Source organism: Boleophthalmus pectinirostris, unplaced genomic scaffold, assembly GCF_026225935.1.
Source record: "Boleophthalmus pectinirostris isolate CB_2022bp ecotype Guang Dong unplaced genomic scaffold, ASM2622593v1 HiC_scaffold_3, whole genome shotgun sequence".
Classification (NCBI taxonomy): Eukaryota; Metazoa; Chordata; class Actinopteri; order Gobiiformes; family Gobiidae; genus Boleophthalmus; species Boleophthalmus pectinirostris.
Genome location: NW_026571299.1, coordinates 37107488 through 37128492, shown reverse-complemented (window position 1 = coordinate 37128492; position 21005 = coordinate 37107488). Strand labels below are relative to the sequence as shown.

The 21005-nt window shown below is 36.6% G+C and overlaps 1 protein-coding gene across 1 annotated transcript; it reads right to left on the bottom strand.

The window, feature by feature from the left end:
* Nucleotides 1-5863: 5863 nt before the first annotated feature.
* LOC110174402 (immunoglobulin-like and fibronectin type III domain-containing protein 1) lies at nucleotides 5864-19309 on the bottom strand. Its single transcript, XM_055160693.1, has 22 exons — nucleotides 19264-19309; nucleotides 17173-17295; nucleotides 16943-17082; nucleotides 16069-16168; nucleotides 15852-15930; nucleotides 15581-15773; nucleotides 15380-15493; nucleotides 14858-15026; nucleotides 14509-14781; nucleotides 14107-14289; nucleotides 13497-13538; nucleotides 12321-12436; nucleotides 11979-12120; nucleotides 11589-11882; nucleotides 10428-10730; nucleotides 9860-10039; nucleotides 9154-9282; nucleotides 8998-9077; nucleotides 8723-8915; nucleotides 8066-8362; nucleotides 7149-7475; nucleotides 5864-6181 (listed from the first exon to the last, which is right to left on the bottom strand). The coding sequence occupies exons 1-22, from the start codon at nucleotides 19307-19309 to the stop codon at nucleotides 6177-6179; spliced, it is 3528 nt and encodes a 1175-aa protein (XP_055016668.1). The 3' UTR covers nucleotides 5864-6176.
* Nucleotides 19310-21005: the final 1696 nt, after the last annotated feature.

The following is a 21005-nucleotide window of genomic DNA, read 5'->3' as shown; positions in this document are numbered from 1 at the left end:
ATTAAAAATAGTTGAAAATAGATTGGACCTCAAGCTAATACATATTTTTGTTATACAGAATTTACTGAAAACTCCACATAAACAACAGGAAAAAAACCTTTTGAACACTACAGTGTCCATGTAATACAGCCATTTGAATCCTGTGGTGAAATGCCTTTTGAAATTGCACTTCAGTAGCAACTTGACCCAACTTGAACCATTTCTGTTGCTGGGGTCATGAGAAGCAGGGAGACCTATTTTCAGGGTCAAGAGCCAGAAAAGGTTGAAAGAAACACCGAAGTCTGAAACTTGCTCTGGTGTAGCCCGATGACATCAGCCTGTCAGGAGGAGGTGGGGGAAGGAGGTGGGGGTGGGGGAAGGAGGTGGTGAGGAGAGGGTGGGGGCTTGTGAAGACAGTTGCCCTGCTGGGACACTGTAAATGAGGAATGTGAAATCCCACCTATGGCTGACTCTGCCCAACTGCTGCAGGAGTCAGATAGCAAGGCCGGCCATATAACTGAAGTGGGCTCCAAACTTAGCCAGAGTCACGGTGTCTCAGCATCAAACTGCCTCACAGATGCTTATCCTTGGTACTGCGATGCTGTGTCCTTCCTCAGGCATCCATGTATATCAATTATGTATTTTCTGTTACAATAACTAATACACTTAAATGATTATATTAAAGACCATTTCATGCCACTGAGACTATAAACCTAATCCCCGTGAAGCCCTGTTTATTAGTTTCTATAATAAATCAGATGCTTATTATTTTCTATCCTTTACAGCACAAATTTTAAGATATTGTACTACTTAAAAAGAAACAGAATAATTTAGAAACTAGTCAAAGAAAAGATGTACATAATTAATTTGGTTATTTATTTATTTATTGAAAATGTTAATTAAATCGTAACAGATACTAAATTGGGTAAATTATTAGATTAATTATTGATTTCTGTAGTTCCTGTACATTTTCAATTCCACTGATTCATAGATTTCAGTCATTAGTACCATTACCGGAGCAATCAATAACTTCCCACACACATTAGATCTCTTCAGTGATTTAAAGTCCTCATCCCATGATTACGTGAAACAATGCAGTGGAATATTAACAAGATTGCCAAATAGCCAAATATAGAGATTGAAATTTAAACTGGGAATAAATAGGAGAACATTTTTGCATAACTGATAATGTGGCTATTCATTTTCAGTTGAGGTAATAAAATGCAAAAGCTACAATTACTAAAAATCCTTTGAGTAGCTCCAGCTAAGAGTTAAGGTGGAGACTTTGAAGTGCTGCTGATTAGTCATTAGAAGCCACTAGGCAGGTCACATTGTCTGTCCAAAAACTTTGGGTCGACAGGATTAAAAACAGAGAATAGACTTTTCCTTTTTTCTGTTCCCATTTCCCAGTGAGATAGAATGATTACATGGAACATCTTGCCAAGCAGCGCAACACTAAAATGAGCCTGGAAGATGCACGTTTACAAAGAAGAATTTTCATTAGACATATCATTCTTTGCTGTTACCATATTATTTAATTACATGTCTATCTATTTTTGAAGTAAAACATTTCAAAACATTTTAATCAAATAAATAATGAGTATACTTACCAGTTATCCCCACAGTTTACATTCAGCAATCCCTCCTGAGCTCTTCACTGTATCTCTCTGATTTGAAAAAGGAGACTCCCCTTTTTGTTCGGTAATAAAATTCGGGAGTGGATGAGAACCCTTACATGGGAGAGATATACCCATACTATGTCCGTGCTAAGGTTGGAGGTTCCTCTTACTTATCCCCATGAAAGCGATCACTTAGCACTCAGAACTGGAAATACATTATGACCCATCATTCAATCTGCTATTGGGATGTATCAAGCCAGTTGTCCAGTGTTGACAATATGAAGTCACCAGACAACACATAATATTTTCCATTATGATTTGTTAAGGAAGTATTTTGGCCCCAGTCTGTTGTTTATAAACACCATTCGATGTAGTTGAAACTTTTTATAGCAATAGCAGTAAGATGAATAGAGTACCATTTCATCAAAGTTAAGTTTAAAACAAAAACGCAATCTATTGGCAGCTACTTAATGTCCCCAGTAATACGATAACACTGCTGCAGATTTTATAGGACCATAAAAACTCATCTGAGAGCTTTTATTCAGTAAAACAATCTCAACTTCGTGATGCATTGCCCGTTCCAATTAGTGGACAAAGTTTCTCTCAACATGCCGACAGCGCTGGCTGAACTCATGGCATTATAAAAAGATAGTGGCTGTGATGGAGTGACGTGTGGCACTCATAGCCTGCAGCATCTTTTTGAGTTGACATTGTCAGAGGTTAAACTAGCACGAATTATCTCGACAGTTTGAATAGTCACCTCGACCTCATAAAGGAAGGCTGATACATAACTGCAAGAGATCTCTGACCTGAAGGTAAGCTCTTTACATCCACACCATGCTTGCACATCTGTAACACAGGCAAATGAATGTGTACTCTACTGACGCAGTTTAGCATTTTGTGTAGATGCTGCAAAGGAAAAATGTTAAGTACTGTGGATACGTTTTTTTTGTATGTGTTTTATGTTGTAAATGTAGATAATTAATAAAATCACAAGCAACTCCGAGGATCCTGCTCGAACTCCACCTCAGTGAAAAAGAGGTTGCACTAATATTGTGGGTTGTGGGAAGCTTATCTAAATTTGTCCTACAATTGCTAAACATAAACAATGAACAAATAGAAAAACAAATTTGATGTATGTCTTTTTGGTCTTGTTTTGATCAAAGCAGTTTAAATGTCTGCAGTGTGTTAAGATTTTGATTTGAAGTTTCACTTTCACTTATTTTTGTATTACTGATGATTGATTATATATCATCAGGCTCATAGTGGAATACAGTGTTTTTTACACAAAACTTTCACTTTCAGTTCATGAATGACATTAAACGTCAGGTTAGCCAGTTTGCTATCTTTATTGCTGTCACTTTTTAAATAGCAAAGGTGATCTTATAGGCCATTTACCGTCTGTCAGAGTCTGGTATTTTTGGACACCTAATCACATTTCTGCTTTACTGGAGACACGTGCAGCATAAAGGCCAAAGGAAGTATATGAAAAGTTTTATTTATAAATTACATATAATGTTAATAAAAACACAAATTTAACTGCAGTTTGGTGTGATTCACATTGATATTCTGAACCACATAACTGAGTAGTTGCACTTACAGCAAAGTTAAAGGTGCAATATGTAACTTTTCTGGAGAGCATCTGCCACCTGCTTGACTCAGAAGAGGTGTCATTGATTTGCCTGGAATATTGCACAGTATGGCTTTAAACATATCTCTCTTGCATCCATTCAGCTAAAGGTATTTTTTATTGCTCTGTAATGCCTTGGAAAATGCATTCTGTGATCCCCACAGATCTTACCAGTAACTGGTGTAACATGCTTGTCTCTAAGATGATAATTAAATCTAATGTCATACTGTAGAAAATTCCAGGAAAAGCAGTAACATTTCCATGGTAGCTCTGCAAGATTAATCACAATTGATTCAACAATGCAATTTGAATGAACGCAATTAGCTATTCACAAAGGCTGCAAGTACTGCAATTTCCTCCACAAATATAAAAATATCCTTATACTTGCAAAAAGAAATGCTAACCTTAACCCTGTTTAGATCTCTAAAATGTGATTCATGCATTATTAGTTTGACAGTTCTTTTGTCAGTTCTGCTGGATGCACTTAAAATGTGAACTTTGAACAGAACCCTATTTTTAAAACATCACATCCAATCTTAATACTTGTCCCAAACAATTGCAGTTCAATATTTTTCCCAAATTGTGCAACTGTACTCCACCAGAAAATGTACATAGAACATATTTAAGACAATAGGCTCTCTACTTAAAGGTTTGGGAACAGTCCGAGAAAATAAGGTCAACCAGTAGGGCTGAGCTCAAAGAACAGAAAAGTGAAAATAAACTGGAGTGTCATTGGTGTGATGAGGGACACTTGTAGAGTTTGCACCTTGTCCAGTCTAGTATGAGCTGCAAGACTGTAGCAGGTGTCAGGGCTTATGAAATGGGAACAGATCAGAAATCCTATCCTCTATAAGATTTTACAGTATTTTGGAAAGAGACAGGACCAGAGCCCATATAAACAACCAACACTATTTCTGTAAGTGTATTCGTCATGGGGCTTAACTGATAATCCACATGAGTTATTTTTAAAGAAGGTTCTCAGTAAAAGTACTAGGACTGTATGCAAATCATGTAAGACAATTGCACGAATTTCTACTGTCTATTGTGAGAAGAAGCAGCCTGCATGAAGTCAAAGCTAAACATAACCAAATATACTCCAACAATATTAACCATTTAGGGCTTGGCAATTAGGAGAATTTGAAGTGCTACTGACTCAGTCATTTCTAATAATGAATGATATGCTTTTTTATTGAGAAGTCTACAGTCAATCCTGTGGTTTGGAGCAAAGGTCAAACTCTGGGGGAATAAATTGGGCTGTTTTTGTGTTAAACAGTACTGATGAAAAGTTTTGTTGATGTTCATGAAATCAATACTGAAATCCAAAAAGTGGGATAGATTTACTGGCAGTACAAATGTCATTGCATATGAGCTTTGAACAGGAACAATTACAGACAGTGAACCTGACAGTGGCAGTGTTATCATTACCAATTTTAATATTCATGTTTCACATATTCACTTGGCTTTTTCATGTAATTTGGATGCCTTCTTTTTCCTTCGACTTAAAGCAATTTTACTTTAGTTCAATGGGAGCATTTTTAGCACCTCTACCATCACTTTGTTTTTCACCGTTTCTGTAGGGTAAAAATAATCTTGGTATTGTGTGTATGTCAGACAGTCTGGTGCCGCGGTACAGGCTGCTATTAACGCAGTCATTGACACCTCTCTGACGTGTTCCCACTGACCATGGGCCTGATCAGCCCACTCCTTGTTTACTGTCTCTGTGGATAACACTGTTTCTTGTGCGTGCTCTGTCAGTGCGCAGAAGAGCTAAAAATTGTTTTTAAGTAAGAGTAGCCTACCATTACTTTAAAATATGTGCAAGTAGTGATCCAAAGAACTGGACTAAATTTAAAGTGTTTGGAAAACTATTTGTAAGTGTAACTTTCTAGACATAACATCAGATTTATAATTTGAAGTTAACAGAATAAGGACAAAACCTTATAATACATAAAATTTGGTATTTTTAAAGGACAGACCACACACATTTGAAAAACAGAATAATATCTAAAGAAGCAATGCAAGAACTGTTCAAATCATTTAATGTATTTGACAAAAAATCTTTGTCAATAGTAACTGTAAGACTAATTCTTTATTTGTAGTATTATTCAGTATTCTTACTCAAGGCACTGTCTTAAGAAAACTATTCCAAGGAGAGCAGTTTTATTAAAAGTTAAGCAAATGCATTTTTGTAAATGTAATGAAGTACAACTCACGTCTGTCTGTGGTTTGAGAATAACCATAGATTTCATGGTCTCCCCTTCACCTTACCCTCACAGAGCATGTTTCTCTGTCAGGGCTAAACCTCTAGGCAATGGCAGACGCCCCTGGCACAAACGTAGAAGCAGCTGAGGCCTGGAAATGTCACTCAAAATCATACTTCCCTGATGCGGGGCCAATGATAATAATGCCTCTGATGGAGATGAGGAGCTGTGGTTAGCTGCTCTTCATGTGTGATGGAAATTATAGTAAATGGAATTTGCTGGGGTTTTTTTTATAGGCCATGAAAAGTGTGTCAATCTTGCACTGTATGTGTCCTCTACACACTCTTCTTTGAACATGCTTTTGCCTTTAAAGATGCACTATGTTGGGACAAGAGCCAAAAAATCACTGCATGTAATTTGACAGACACAAAATGTACAGAAATCTTTATTTTTATTGTATTTTAAATAAAATGTTACGATTACTTCTTTACTGCATGTAATTAGTACACTTTCAAAAGACATTTGTATTTACCAGCGAAATGTGAAATTACCAAAATGGCTTCACACAATAATAAACTTGCAAAAACTCTCAATTTTCCACCCACTTAAGATACTTTTGATATTAGCCATTATTTTTACCAGTTTAATTTCTTTTCCCATTAAAAAAAAAAGTATCTTCAATCAGTTTGTTCAGTCTCAAAGCACTTCTTCTATTTCCATCTGCTCTTCATTGCTTGAAAAATAATCTTATTCTGTAGGAGGTAAAAAATGTTAAATCAGAAATTGTTGCTTGTGTAATTCAAGTCACACATCAGCTGACTTCCTGAAAACTGAGAAGCTGATTTCTGTCTGCCCCTTTAAAGTATGTCATCATTCACAACAAAGTACTGCACTGCTGGACCATGCTGACGGCCCCGTCTATGGATAGCTACACTTCAGGGCAGCAAACTGCAGATTATTCAAAAATTTAAAAAAATAAAATAAAAAATCAAACTTGCTATGCCACACTGCTGATTGGTACATGAGATTTTTTAAATGAGTGGCCATGTATTAATGGGTTGCGTAAAATGGAATTTTTTGGAGCAGTGGTGTCTTGATTGTAAGCAAATAAAGATCATGTAAACATGCATGACTGCATCATTGCAAATATTGCTTTGAGTGGGTAAATCAGAAAGGAACAAGCTCTCAATTTTGCATAATATATTTATAATATACTGAAACTGTCACTGTTACTGTGTCCCACATTGTGTTCAGATGTACAGAATTATTTGACTTTTGAAATTTTCTTTATTTAATTCCATATTTTTTAATACAAATAATGAATTCAAAAGAAAATTTGGTTTTAATTGTTGCAAGCCAAGTGCAAGTTCCTGTAGAAACTAGCAGACAAAGCATCTGACCTTTGCCCTCAGACCTCAAAGAATGAGATCAAATCAGAGACTAGCAGTTTGAGATGTTAAAGGACACAATATAAACTTTTAATCACGTTAGAATAATAATTTTCACTCATCAGTAGTTTAGCATGTTGTATTTTGTGTGATTCATGCATGGTTAAGTAACACTGTATTGTCTTGCATTTGAGGAAAATGTGTTTAGAAATGGTCAGTTTTCACCTCCCCTCTATCTCTGCACACCTTCACTTATGCAATTTTTGAAAAATCGAATTTAGCAATAAAAAAGTCAGTAGACCTGTTTCTGTTTTGAAGTTGTAAATCTTACCTTTAACTATGAGTTTAGTGGAGCACTCTGCCTGTCCAAACGAGTTGACAGCCACCACTTTGTACTCCCCACTGTCTTTGGGCCGGACTCGGAGAATGTACAGGGAGCAGACGCCGAAAGAGTTGGTCATGTAGTAGTGGTTATCAGAGTTGATGCAGATGTTGTCCAAGTACCAGGAGATGTTGGGGGTGGGGCATCCTCGTACTGCACATGTCATGAAAAGCTGGTAACCCTTGGGTGGTGTATGGACTTTGAGAGGGACCAAGATGGAGGGTGGCCTCTCAAAGCTCACTTCTGTTGAATTCAGTCCATTTGCCGGAATAGGAACTAGATAAAACAGAAAATATACAAGAAATAAAAGGATTTTTCAAATTACGTGCACAACCATGCTGATAATGTTTGCTTTGCTGTATTAAAATGAGTAGGAAATTGGAGGAGTTTATTGTTTAAAACTGGACCCTCCTTTTGTAATTGTGATGCTTTGACTGCCAGCTGGAAGTCATTTTTTCTCTGAAACAACTGGTCTGAGAAGCCAGAATTAATAGTGCCCTGAGCAAGATTAGTCCTTCCCTAAGGGAGGGGTTATACCTGAATCTTCCTTTGCTTACCTGCTAGTTGTGTTATGGATGATTCCTCCTCTCTCTGATGGCTTTTCCCTCACCGCTGCTAAGTTCCTAGTTGGCATTTGACTAGGCTAAATCCTCATTTGACCAAGGTCTATTGTAAACAGGAGGAGGATGGTTATGCCTTAATCAAACATTTGTTGCTCTCTTTTATAATAGGAGGTATAACTCCTCCCTTAGGCAGGACTATTCTAGTTCAGAGCAGTGTAAATACTAGCCTCTCATACCAATTCTTTCAGATTGTCTATGACTTCTGGGAGACGTTCAAAGGCCTTGTGACAAACTCTAACGCACTTCTGTTGTTGTTCACTCCCCAAGGAGGAGAATGGGATGGATCGGAGAGGCCCATGTCATTCTTGGCAAAGATCCTAAAGCGGTACTCGACGCCAGGGTTGATGTTGATGGCCGTGTAGCTGTTGGTGAAGAGACGGTCGGCCACATTCTTCCACATGCGGTTGTTTGAGTCGCACTGGGACACTACGTAGTACAGGCGGTCATCCAGCTCCTGGTCAGGTGAGGGTGCCCACGAGATCAGCAGTTTCCCATGCACTGTCTGCTCTATCTCCACTGGGCCAGGGCTCTTAGGTTCATCTGCCAAACATTTATATTTTTATTTAGTTGTGTGTGGTCCAGAAACCAAAGAGTGTCTGTATTTATTATAGAGCCAAATCAAATGTTTTAATAGTTTCACTGTTACCATTGTGTAACAGGGTCAAGAATGTGACTTCTGAATCAAACTTCTTTGATATTTACTATATGCCTGATATCCTGGACTAAACAATATTTGCTCTGGCTATTTCGAAATAAAGAAAATTAAATAAGATGTTATCTGCACATGGCATTTTGTTGGGCATGATGTGAACTGTTTTCTGTCCTTCTGGCCTTTTTGTTTTATTTATCTTTTAAGCAATTAATTCAATTCATATTTTACTGTACTGAACTTTTAATTACCTGTGACTCTAACTTCAATATCAAAGGAAGCCTCTCCCACTGAGTTTTTGGCTATGATTGTGTACACAGCTGAATCGGAGCGCTTTGACGATGGAATAACAAGCTGAGACAGCCCTTCTGTATTGATAACATTAATCCACGGAGATATGGGCTCATCGTCCTTTAGCCAGGTGATTTGAGGAGGAGGTTCAGCCTAGACAAAACAACACCAGAAACAAAAGTTCAGCGAAAGAGCAGAGAGCTACAAGTTTAATTACAGTTATTATGTTTCATACCTCATAATTAATTTTGATCCGAACTGAGTTGCCCGCTCTGACGACCATGAAATCTTCTGGATCTTTGAAATGTGGTCTCACTGTAGGATTGAATAGAAAATGTTATGTTGACCAGGCTAACCATGATTATATTACAAGTAAGGCACAATTACTTACTGTTGGGATTCTTGGCACAGACCATTTCCGAAGGGGGGCTTGGGTCTCCAGCACCTGACTCGTTAATTGCTGATACTCTAAACTGATATTCACTCCCTTCGGTGACGTCTTTCACTGCACATTTTATGTCTAAAACAAGAAGTATGTCATATTCATTATATACTGTACATCAAAACTGTAGGGTATTTTCATATTACAAATCCAATAACAAATCCAATAGTTAGGTAGGGAGCAGGGAGGGAGCAGCAGTTGCAGCTTGTAGTTGGATTGTTATTTACTTTCTTTGAGTCCAGTTATCACCTGTGAGGGCTGTAAAGGGTACATTGTACAAACGGTTCATCGAGAACATGAGACGAAAATAATGCTTTCTTGAAACCTTGTGCCAGAAGCCATGTCAAACTGGGTTTTTGGATGATGGCAACCAGAACCTTTGTTTATAGAAGTCTTTGTTATCTAGATGCAGGTTGGTTCCAGCTATATATGATCATTGTGCTTTCACTAACTAGTTCCAATTCAAAAACTTAAAAAAACTTAAAAAGTATCTTACATAATATAATAAACAGATATATAGATAATATAATAAAAAGATATAGCAATAAAGTCATGAATACAGTTATTTTTCCATCATCTGTTAAATTTCTTTCTATTTAACTATTGCCCAAAAGAAAACAAGCATGGCTTTAATGCAGTGTACTGTATATTGTACCTTCAATTGGCTCATTGACTGCATTGATGGCGACCCACTGATTGGTGTCTTTCTTCCTTTTCTCCAGCAGGTACCCCACAATGGGCACTCCCCGTGTGTCCTCAGGGGGGGTCCAGGTCAGATGGATGCATGTCTTGGAGGCACTCACGATTTGAGGGGCTCCAGGAGGACCAGAGAGGACTGAAGAGGAAAACAGGTTTGTTCACATAGCAGACAATAATGTAAATAGAATGTATTATTATGTGTTCCTCTGCTACATGTACATTTCTACTTTAAGTCAATGTCAGAGTCAGAGCTGCCCAGGATATCACAAAATTATTAACATTACAAAATTTGCAGTAGTTGGTATAGCAAAAAAAAAAAAAATCATTAATATAAGCAGTACTTAGCTGCCATCTCACATATTGCAATACTTTTTAATATCACGCAGCCCTAGTAAGGATTCTTATGAAGTTGAGAGTTCATAAAAATTGTATCTTCTAATTCTAATACACTAAAATTGAAAAAAGTACTTCAGAGCCATTAGGAGGCTTTATGGTGAATGGTTTCACCTATTTTCAAGACTCACTCAGTACTCCTGCCATGATACTGTCATCTGACTCTAGTGGGTCGCTTATGCCCTCGGGGTTCTCGGCGTAGATGCGGTAGTTGTATTTTTTTCCATGAGTCACATTTCTGTCTCTGAAGGTGGTTCTGTCAGCAGTGACGTCCCCCAGTTTGGTCCACAGACTCTGCCAGTTGGGTTGGCGCTCAATGATGTAGTTTGTCACCGGTGAGCCACCGTCGTCTTTCGGGGGGTTCCATTTAATTTCGATCACAGTGGAGGTGGTTTCCACAGTCTCCACGGGGCCCTCGGGTGGTCCGGGACGATCTGATACAACAATTAATTAGGGGCGTTATGACAGCTCTTCTATTGTAAGTGACAGTTTCATTTGGGAACAGCTGCAGGGCAAAGATTTATGCCTCTTCTTTCTCAAAACAAGTAATCATAGTTTGCTCTGATGTGATTTTTCATTCTTATTTTTCTGTTTACTGCATTTATCTACATCAAATTGAATTGAGTTTACTTTTTAGTAAACCCTAGAGATTTTTTCTCTTTTTCTTTCATTTTTAGGAATGACAAAAATTACAAATAGGCCTGTGATTGTCAAACATTCCAGACAATTGGGGTCTTTTGGATGATTTTCTTACTTAGTCATGTTAAACTTTATATATTTTAGCACTTTGGCCCACATTTCAATTGAATAATTAAAAGTGCACGATACCATTTTTCTCTTGAGGGGTCCTCTACCTGCTTGCCCCCATGGAGATGTTATTGCTTTGCTTGGAATGGTACTCAGTATAGCATTTATGTTAGATATTTTGTATGTTAATTAATTAATTAATCATTGCATTTATATAGCGCCTTTCAAGATAAAGCACTTTACAGTTCATTATTCATTCACTCAACACTCAGTGGTTGTGTATGTATGTCTTCAATTTCAAGTATTTTTTTTGCTTGAAACTACATGCATTCTAACTGTGAGTCAGGGTCGCCTCTTCACAGATCTGATCTGTAACTTGGTGGTGTCACCTGCTTGTCTCCATCAAGATCAAGTTTAATGCCATACTGAGGAACATTGTAGACAAGGCAATAACATCTAGGTGTATACAAGCAGATGATAACCCTTCTCCTGGAGGTTACATACAGTACCTTTAATTACATGACATAACTTGCACTATGTCGTACCTAATACAATAAGCCGAGATGTTGCCTCTATTGCCCCAAAAGGGTTTTTAAGCTGGATTTTGATTTCTCCTGCATCAGTTCTAAGGCAGTCTTTGAAAAGCAGTCGACTGTGGTTGGGCTCCCTGACGATCTTCACTCCGCCGCCATCTTTGACTTCGGTGCCATCCTTGAACCAACTGACCACCAGTCCCTCCTGCGGCGGGAAGGGCATCTTAAAGGCTGCGTTCTGACCCACACGGACCACCACAGGCTTGGAGAATTTATGAAGCTCATCTGGGTCAAATTCAGGTACATCTTGAAAATAGTAAAACAAAGAAATTAGTTTATTAGTAATAACATTGTTTTTTGTTTTTTTGTTTTTTTTCATTTATAGTCCAGTGTAAAGATTACCTCCCACTGTGACCTTTCCTTGCGTACTCAGTTCTCCTGTAACAAATCGATAAACTCCTGAGTCATCATCTTGGCAGCTAGCAATCCGTATTTTATGGGCCAGTCCCTCTTTGAATATAGTGATACCACCACCAGAGGATAACTGTACAAATAAAGCGAAACAATAGACATTTTATGCACAAACAATTAATGAAAAATACAAATCTTTAAAAAAAAAAAAAAGAAAAAAAGAATGTAAGGATATTAAAACAGCAAATCTGTGTTGACCTTACATCTGTTTAAAACACACCTACATTTTTTTGCTCAGCATTGTGAATGTTGTAATGTAATGTTGTATTTTACCGGTTCTCCATCTTTGAACCAGGTGCCGTCACATTCAACGTTCATCGTCACTGTTAATTCAAGTGGGTTTCCTCGAAGAGCATAAGTGTCAGAGAGTTCACCGGTGATGTTAAGCTCTAAACAACATAAAACAAAGTTACTGTCTGTTACACATACATTTAATGATAAACCTTATGTTTTTGGTGATGCAATGATGGAGAATGAAACACCAGTGCAGTAAATGCACTTCTCCAAAAATAGAACGTTGTCAAAAACATGAACGTGAATTATTTATGTTTCAGTCGCACAAATTTATCTGTTTTAAATGTCAATATATTTTTCTTGTAATGGCCATATTTTGTTTCTTTGCTCTGTGTGAATGAAACTAATGACAAACGTTCATGTTTTCTACAATATTCATTTTTGAGTATGTTTGTGTATTTTGTAATGATGTTATGTACAAAGGAACTAGTTATACTACATAACCACTTTGTATATAAAAAGCAGCATGCTGTGACATTAAAAGCCAGCACCAAGACTTAGAACATGCAACATATTGCAAGGAAAGTTTATTTATACATTTCCTTGTTTGGATCCTGTTAAGTTTGTTTACTCACCATTACATTTAATTCGAAATTAAATGTTTATTTAGTTGTGTTTTTGTTTTCGCACAAGTTAATTTGAGTTAATTATGTTATTTCAACAGTAAAATGCAGCTGTATGTTTAATAAATGCTTATTTAATCTGTTAATATAATCCACGTCCTTCATACCACCCACTGCTTCTTCAGGTTGATTTGGAGAACTGTTGGCCTCTCCGGCTGAGTGGGCAGACAGCAACAACAAAAACCAGGGAAATGTTAATGTTTTCACCAAGACGCTCCATAGCAGCTAGTCTCTATGCAGAAATACTGGTACTTGTGTACAACTAAGTATTAAGTAATTATTTACGCAATTGAAAGTGTCACCTTTTGAGACATTACCTGCAAAAAGATATTACATAAAGCACAAAGACAACATGAGCAAGACAGGTGCAAGTCACTGACTGAGACAACATATTTCCCACATTTCATACAATGTTAGATAACTATATAATACATGGACATTACAACAAATATACTGACATGAATACATTAAGACAGTTGACTTCATTGCTCTGAAGCTACTTCTAATTACTGCAATGTATTTTTCATCTCACCAACAGATGGCTCCGGAGCTGCTTTTGGCTCTGGCTCAGCTTCTATCAAACAATAAGATCTATTGACAATCATGCATCTCAAAAGTAAATACAAGCAGTGCTGTTTAAGGCTATAAGGGCTACGCATACTAAAAAAATAGGACAAAACGTAGATTCTACTGCCCAATAGATACTACTATATATTCATACTAAAAGAGAGAAAATAGATGTCAGCAGAGGCCCTACACTTGCTTTCATTATTTCAGTTTTTCTTCTTTGAATTGGTACTTTTCTCATTCAAAGGTAAATGTTCTGCTTAAAGAGGGTATACAATGTAATTGACTCTATGACCTTTTACTCAAGTTAAATGTTTTTTTCATCATTAGCTCAAAGTCAAAGTTATATTTCACTTAATAATTAATACCTGACAAAAGCATAATACTTCTTCTTTAAACTACTCTCAATAGTTTGGAGTGGATGGTTTATGTTCGGTCTCAAAAATGGTAGAATAATTTAAAAATGACATCTTTTACTTGGTCTCACATTGACTTGTTGTGCCTCTTCCATTACTGATTGTCTGTTTTATTACAACAATATAAATATCATTTGAACATGATGGATAATGTCTCACCTTTAGGCGGCTCAGGTGGCGGTGCAGCCGCTGCAGCTTCTTGGGCTGCTTTGATCACTTCTTTACGTTCCTCATACTGTTGTTCCAGTTTAGCTTGTTGCTCCTGAGCCACCTTTTGCAGGTCCACACCTGATCCTCCTGCTCTTGTAGTCTTCCTCTCTTTCTTCCCTGGTCCCTTATCCGCTGTACAGAAAGGAGAGGTTGTTGTAATAATAATTAGAGCTAGGCAGTGATTAAGCATAACTCTGTGATCACTTAGAGGGAAATTAGATTATCTCAGATTAGTTCTTTGTTAAGGGTGGAAAATATCTGTGTTATAATTTGTGCATCTTTATTTAGTCAAGATCGCTGTGATGTCAAATCATTTACTCACTCAACATAAAGTAAAAGTTGATATCTTACGTTCTACCAGAAGAAAGGCATTGCAGCTCTTAATACCGGCGCAGGCAGAGTATATTCCTTTATCTGTGAGCACGCAGTCTTTGACCACCAGTCTGTGAATGAGCTTGTCTTCAGAAACTTCAATATCAAATTTCTCTCCTTGCTCCAGTGGCGAATTTTTACCAAACCAATTAATCTTTGAAAATGGGTTCGATAGCACACATTCAAAAACGGCATCTTCTCTCTCCATCGCTTTCACTTCTTGAATCTTCACCAAGAAATCCACCATAGGTACTAGAAACACATATTAAAAATCAGAACTGGTATTCTTACTGTATAGTTTGTCATTATGTGGTGGCAGAAGACCTACCTTTGAATTCTGTGGAGAACATAGTGACTCCCTCCACATCCAGCTGATACAGTCCAGCGTCGTCGGGCAGCAGGTCCTTCATACTAAATACATATTTTCGTCCTATTTGTTTCAGGCTGTGCTTCATCTTCTCTCCCAGCTCCTTTGTGTATGGGATCATCTCACCATCCTGTTGAACATGAAAGCAAAGTGAGGTGAGTACTTCTCTTGTTACTGGTTAAGCTGCACTCACATTCCAAGGTATAAAACATAAATATATATACTTTTAATTCTTGTTGGTTTATATGTTTGTTTCATAACCCTTGAGTAATGTCAAATGTCAAATAATGTTGTATCCCGTTTGTCCTCTGAGGCAGTATTTTTGTACTTTTTTTTTTTTTTTTACTTTATGCTTTCATTATTTAGCACTCAAATTTGGAGCTAAAGTAATTTTTATTGTTTGTCTTTATTTTGCTAGTTAAACATTCTGAGTAAAGGTTTGATCTGACTTTACTGTTTGTGGAAAGTACTTAGTAAATTTACCTTGTAAATATAAATGTGGCTGCTTGGTTCAAGCAGATCCATGTCAAGCTCAAAGGATGCACAGCCGTCTGAATTAACACTAATTGGCTTCAGGTTGGACAGATTTTTTACAAACTGTGGAACACACATACATTTAACAGTGTATCATCGAAAAACATTGCTTGTTCACTTGAATCTCTGTAACAGTTGTAAATGCCAAACCGTGGCCTGTTCTTCTTCTCTTTCTTTTTTCATTTCATTCAGTTTCTTGAGCATCCAACGAAAGTCTGTGACTCCAAACTCTGCGCAGATGCTCTCATAGTCCTTCTTGTCAGCACTCATCAGGAGCTCCCAAAACTTAGGGTCAATTTCTCCTTCCTTTTTTTCAGTCTGCTCAGATTTGGGGCGGATCTTGCTACAAAATAAATATAATATACTTTTAAAAGTCAGTACAAATGTATACGTGCCACACTCAAGTACAGAAATGATTTACCTCTTTCTAAGGACAGTCTTGAAATTCCCATCAGTAGCATTTGGAGCTGGTTCTGGAGCCTTTGCCTTTTTAAAACCAACTAAGAGCATGAAGAGGGGAACATATTGTTATAATTATGCACTTATGTAAGATGATGAGCTGATCAAGAAGGATAAGTGGATTATAAACTATGAAGCACTTTAAGAAAGATAGTATCACTCTGCCCGGCTCCGCTTACCTTCAATTACATTCAGAATCACTGTGACGAAGGCCTGCCCATACTCATTTATGGCAATGCATTTGTATGTATCTGCTTGATCCGGCTTTACATTAGGCATCTGTTCCAAACAACAATTAATAGACTTCTCTAACTGGCCTATTTACAAGAAAGACAGATAATACCAGTGGGGAGTTTGTAATGATATCTTTAATCCATTGATATCTTATAGGCTCTATTCACACTTACATCACAAACAATTAGAACTTCCCAGGCCCAGTTTTCTTTCTCTACATGTCACTGTGGTGTTCCGTTATGTTCGCCTAATCAACAGTTACAACCATCGTTCATCATTTCCCCACTGACACACAACTCCGAGCGTTCTGGGTACATGCGATTAGAAGAGATGATTCCAAACAGCACATACGTATGCAGTCTTCATTTTACCGCTGATCATATTTATTTCAGTGGGTTTTATCACAGTTGGTTGGCGAGAGCCCAGTATCAGTCAGTGTAATTTTTTTTTTTTTGTAGTAGCAAAACCAGGGTTAGTGCTGGTTTGTGATGATACATTTGGAACATTTAGGATAAAAATAATGAAACATTAACCCTATTTAAATGTTTTAGATATTTTTTTTACTTTTAAATATATGTCTATATTTTTGTATAAATAATTTTAAAATCTAAGTTATTTTCCAAGAATCAAATAAAATAATTAAATGGAACAAAGCAGCAAAAATAAGATCAACCTTTCAATATTTACATAGTTATAGATTATGTTAGAAGGTACGCTGTGAGTACTTCTTGAAATTAAAATTGTTATTGACCACTCACAAAGGTAAAAAACTTCTTATACTGAATTTCAGTTTCACAGAATCTTGGTGAAATTACTTGCCTCAAATGTATGCTCATTGGAGTTTGGATCATATTTTGTTTGGTATCTTGACTCATCAGCGACGCTTCCATTATTCCGAGTCCATGACACAGTGGGTTTTGGGTCTCCAGTGACAATGGCTTTGAAAAAAGCAAACTTCCCTGAGAGCACAGACACAAAAACAGAAAGATCAAAGTAAGTACTCTGGATCATGTTGGGTTTAAGTGCTGCTACCATTGTTTCTCACTTACCCTCTTGGATAGTCAAAGCAATTGGCTTACGAGTGAAATCTGGGTGGCTCTTTCCCTCTGGCAGTGTCTCAATAAACTGTGTAATCATCACTCCAGGGACCCTTGACTTTTTCTTGAACCCCACTGTCAAGTTATGAACAAATAAACAACAAAAGTCAAACACTAGATATTTGAAATAAGAAATTTACAGTATATGCGGTGTGCTGTCTTTTTGTCAAAGTGACACATAAACCACGCTCAAGAACATTCTAATCATAATATATTAGAATGTATTTTGTTACTGGCGGCCTTGTTTTCCACATTTTATGATAAAATGCGGCAGTTGCAAAGAAACTTCATCAATCAAATCATGTTACATTTTACACCTGCGTAACAGATATGTAGTGATGTATCTACATATCCACGTACACATATTTGTATGCATTAATCTGAAGCAAATCTATTTTTCATGCAGAGTTATGAAAAAAGAAATCAATGATGAGCTATCCAATTCCCTCGGCATACCTTCTGTACCACTGAAAATCTCTGGATCAGGACCTGATAAGGCATATATTAAAGAGCATACAGTACATGTGAGCACAGAGTATGGAGATGAGGATCTTAATGATAATGTGACGGCCAAAAAATGAACTAAGTAAATTAAGGTTCAAGATGTATAGTTGTAGATAGTGGTAAATATTGTATGTGAACTAGTTGTGGGGCTTAGGCCTGTCACAAGAAATACTATATCAATATAATATATGGTGGAAGCACTAGTAGGGAACTTTTTGTTATTTTTCTGTACTGCGATTAAATTTGAACTATGGAGAGTTGAATAAATAAACTTCTATGACTCATTATAGATATAAACTACCTACTAACTTTCAATCTGCTACTTATTTATTACAGTTTTTAACCATATTCTACATTTCAAATAGTTTGTTGGGGATAATTCTGCTTTATGTTTATTTTGTCAGTGGCATAAATTTGTTCCAATATTATCATGTACTGTATCGTCAACATGTCTCATCATGAGAGGCCTAGTGTGGCTCAGTAACAGTGTAGCTAATTGCTACCAGTTTATAAAACCAAATTACAGTCATTAGCACACACAGATGTATCCTAATTTCATTGTACAGTATTATCATGGTGTTAATATGCTAAAAAAAATAAAAATAAATAATAATAATATATATATATATATATATCAAAAATATCTAAAGTAATATTTTTGGGTGACTCTTCATGTTGAAGGAATGCTTTTTTTCTCTAAAACTGAACAACCTTCAGTGTTATCATCAGTGTCATATTCAGAGTTGTTAGATGACATTGTTGTAGTTATTCATTACTTGAATGCTGTATGGACATAACAGGGATACAGTTATATTTCTAATAGTTAAAATCTACGTCTATGGACTGCCATTGAGATTCTTGTAATTATTTGTAAGTTCCAAAACCCATTTCCATCTTATCTGGTTTATAGTAGGGATGGACCTATACCAGTATCAGATATCAGATATTGGATCGATATCCTAGATGAGCCTTTTAATTTGATGTAATAATATTACAAAACTGTTCAGTAGTTACTTCAGGATAAATAACATAATTGGATAAAATCTGTAATAAGTTGGGAGAAAAAATGCCATTCCCAGTCCCTACTTTGTTATTGGTTAATATTGGGTATCTATTGTGCATGTTTTTAGTGTTTATGAGGACACACAACAGAGCTTATTTATTTTCTACTTGTTTACACAATCATACTTCAGCTGTCTATCAAAACGAATTATGTGTTAATGTTTGTTTTTCTAGACACATACCCAAATTGGATCTATTAAGGCCATGATGGATGACAGTCCCCCAGGGCATAAAAGCTGCACTGTCACTAAAATGCAGCTCTCAGCCTCACTCATTAAATATTTAACATTACTGCAGTGCTGATACAGGTGACTATAGGTGTAAAACATTGACTCTTGATATACACAATTCTGAGTCACCTTTAATTTATTGTCCCTAGTGAATTTTGAAAATGCAGACAAGAAACCATTTATCAATGTAATGAACATGTGTTAAGGACCATTTTTACTTTAAATGAAGTCACACTTCGCTGCTTACCTTGGCCCACAGACGTCCCATCTGTTACTTTAGATTTACGAAACATCTTGCCACCTTTTATTCACAGATGGTCTCAGCAAACTGTTTAAAAGAATACAGACAGGGTGTCACTTAGAGATTTTGAACAGATTCCCACCTATTTTATTTTGTTTTTCAAAAACCCATATACAGTATTTACTTATGTGTGCAGTCTAATGTGCAGTCTATCTCATTATTCTATTTTTAATACATATGTACAGTATGTACATGTTGCCTGCATAAGGCTTCCTAATTTTACTCTAAAGTAAAAAATCTTTTAAAATTAGATCTGACATATCACATCTTGCACATTATGTTCTGATAGCGTAACATTGCCTAAATGTCTTACATAATCTGGTCCTTACCAAATGAACCTTTTTATGATCTGACACTTCCATTCACAGCAGGAAGCCATGACTTGTACATATCAATCTTTCATTACCCACGTGGCGGCTAAACTTAGAAAGATGAATGCCACTTAAAAATAGACTGCTTAAATGTGTAATTGTAACAAATTTTGTCTGGTAAGATTTTAGGAGGGTTTACAGTAATGGTAGTGTTTATCTCTTAATCTCCTGTTAATGCATTATAAGACTGCCATTTCAGATTCAAATTAATTAATGTTTTTTCTAATATTCACTAATATTCATTTTTTCAAACCAAATAACATTTACTTGTGACCTAAATATATCAAACAATCAAAAAAGATCAGGACCCTATTCCTCAGTTGTGTTTCTGTCGTTTTTGGTGAGACCCAGTACTAGCCACATGACATCCCTCTGCTCTGTTGAAAGATGAGAAAACAAGATTGTCACCTGATAGGTCACATGCCACATTCAACTGAGAAGAGCCTATTTGGACATCTTAATGTGCCTGTAAATCACTGCTGACATCATGTCTCCCTGAGATGGATTCTTGCCATCATGGAAATGAATCACCGTAGAAAAACTTGTTCTTGTGGTTGTCTTTGCCTAAACAAATTTTGACACGTAATAATTTTCACATTGTGGAGAATGCCTGACTCTGGAAAAATTTGTGTTGAGATAAAACATGCCATCAGATGCTATTACTTCTAGTAATATTGCTGTATTGCTTATTGCATGGTACCATCTAGGGCCTATGTAAGGCTTTAAAAAGAACTCAAAAGTTTAACAACATACCTCTTCACTGTTAACTGCTATTACTTTGTCATCATTAAATACTGTAATCGAATCACTTAGTATTAAGACTTCTGCACCGTGTACTTGGCTCATTTGTGGTGCTCTGTGGTGGCCCCCTTGCTGTGAGAGTTTTTTTTTATGGGTTTCATGTGGCTCTCACTGCATGCTACAGTTAACGCTAGCAGCTGCTTTTTTGACCAGTGCTGAAATATATCATGGGACTGTATACCCGGAGACTGAGCCAGAGAGCATCATAAAAATGATTAAAAGGGGGACACTGCTAAGGCCATGTTAAGAAAGGGAGTGGCTATCTCGGGTAGCTGATGTGGATGAGGGAGATACCGGGTAGCACCCCTTGGCTTTATATAACTTATTACCAATGTGTTCACTTAACTCCTAATTGAGTCACATTGAACAAATTAAAGCAACCAATTAAAGAAAACAACAACAACTACTTTATATTTTTCATATTGCATATTGCATAGAATTGGAACAAAAAATAAGTTCAACAAAATAAATAAACATAAATATTAAATGATTTGATCAGCATGTACAACCATGTCA

Coding starts and splice junctions, on each gene's coding strand:
- LOC110174402 (XM_055160693.1), bottom strand. CDS start 19,309: ATGTTTCGTAAATCTAAAGTAACAGATGGGACGTCTGTGGGCCAAG. Junction 9,283..9,859: donor AGTCAATGAGCCAATTGAAG/GTACAATATACA, acceptor TTCTTGTTTTAG/ACATAAAATGTGCAGTGAAA. Junction 9,078..9,153: donor CTGTGCCAAGAATCCCAACA/GTAAGTAATTGT, acceptor TCAATCCTACAG/TGAGACCACATTTCAAAGAT.